Source organism: Penaeus monodon, chromosome 15 (assembly GCF_015228065.2).
Source record: "Penaeus monodon isolate SGIC_2016 chromosome 15, NSTDA_Pmon_1, whole genome shotgun sequence".
Classification (NCBI taxonomy): Eukaryota; Metazoa; Arthropoda; class Malacostraca; order Decapoda; family Penaeidae; genus Penaeus; species Penaeus monodon.
The window spans coordinates 14,416,974-14,418,277 of record NC_051400.1 but is presented as its reverse complement, the minus strand read 5'-3'; the positions used below and the strand labels follow the sequence as shown (position 1 = coordinate 14,418,277).

General features: G+C 47.0%; 1 protein-coding gene across 1 annotated transcript in view; it reads right to left on the bottom strand.

The window, feature by feature from the left end:
* Positions 1–1,304, bottom strand: part of LOC119581761 (myosin heavy chain, muscle-like) — a gene marked incomplete in the record, with an annotated part of 38,657 nt that overhangs the window by 27,445 nt on the left and 9,908 nt on the right. The window contains 2 exon segments of the mRNA XM_037929893.1: positions 57–326; positions 604–741. Of these exon segments, the coding sequence (XP_037785821.1) occupies positions 57–326; positions 604–741 (408 nt within the window).

Genomic DNA, 1,304 nt, shown 5'->3' with positions numbered 1-1,304 from the left:
TCTCGAGAAAAGAATTCTATTCCAGGAGAAATGAATAAGAGGAAAGCGCCACTTACGTCGAAGATTTCGAAGCCGGCAATGTCGAGCACACCGATGAACATGACTCGCTTCTGGCCTGTCTCGAGGGTGACGTTGCACTTCCTGACGAGCCACTTGAACATGCGGTCGAACAGGGCCTTGGCCAGGGCGCCCACGGAGTAGTACACCTGGTCCTTGTTCCTGCCCTGCGTCACGAACTCGTTGCCGACCTTGATCTTGGGCTTCGTCAGGTTCTTGTACAGCTCGGCGCCGTCACTGCCCAGGAGCTTGCCGCAGATGTCGCCGGTCTGTGGTGCAAGGGCGGCGGGTGAGGGACGGCGAGAGGAGGAGTGTGTAATATGAAGTGTTTGTTCGCTAGGGGGGGGGGGGCGGAGAAGGGTTATCTCTCCAGTGGAGAACGAGAAGAGGGAGAATCTTCAACTAATTTTCAAATTAAAGGGAGAGACAGAGACGAAAAAATAAAGCTTCTCACAAGTATGCCTAAGGAGCGTAAACTATTTAAGTCAGAGATGAGATAGAGGAAAAAAAAAAGAGTTCAGCGTGAGAGAGGCGATAGAAGCTGACCTCAGTGCCGTCGGGTTCTGCCTGCTCCTCGCGACCCCTCTGCTTGAACTTGAGGTTGCCGAAGTGCATGACGGTAGCTGTCACCTTGTACACGTTGTCCTTATCCTCCTGCGAGAAGCCCAGCACGTCGAAGGCCGTCTGTCGGGGCAGGAGGCGAGGGCGAGGAGATGAGAATTTGGGTGAAGGGGCAATGAGAGCAGAAATGCACCGAGTTATTTTCATGATTGCAAAGAATATTGATGAAACTTTTATTCTGCAGTGCAGTGTTTTTAAGACGAGGTTGTACTTACCTTCTGTTCGGCAATATAAAATTGCATAATGATGCAAAGAAGTGACCCATGCATTGATGAAGTGTTTGAGAAGTTTAGTATTAAACGATTACCATTATGATACACATAATTATTCACTAAACATATATAATATCTGGGAGATAAGGTTGATTAGAAATATATATACTTAGAAAAAGGTTAGGATAGGAGACGTGTACGCTTCAGTAAGGAAGGACAGATTGTTACCAAAGTTATCTTTTATCAAAAGGCAACGTTTCATTCGAGAAGCGATATATAATCCTAGAAAAGATATCAAATCGCCTGGAAAAGCAAATGGGGCTGCAGGCACGACAGAATCCGTTGCGTTAACACCCAAGCATCAGCCAGAGGCCAAAGAGTCAACAGATACATAAGCAAATGTAATTTGCTTTG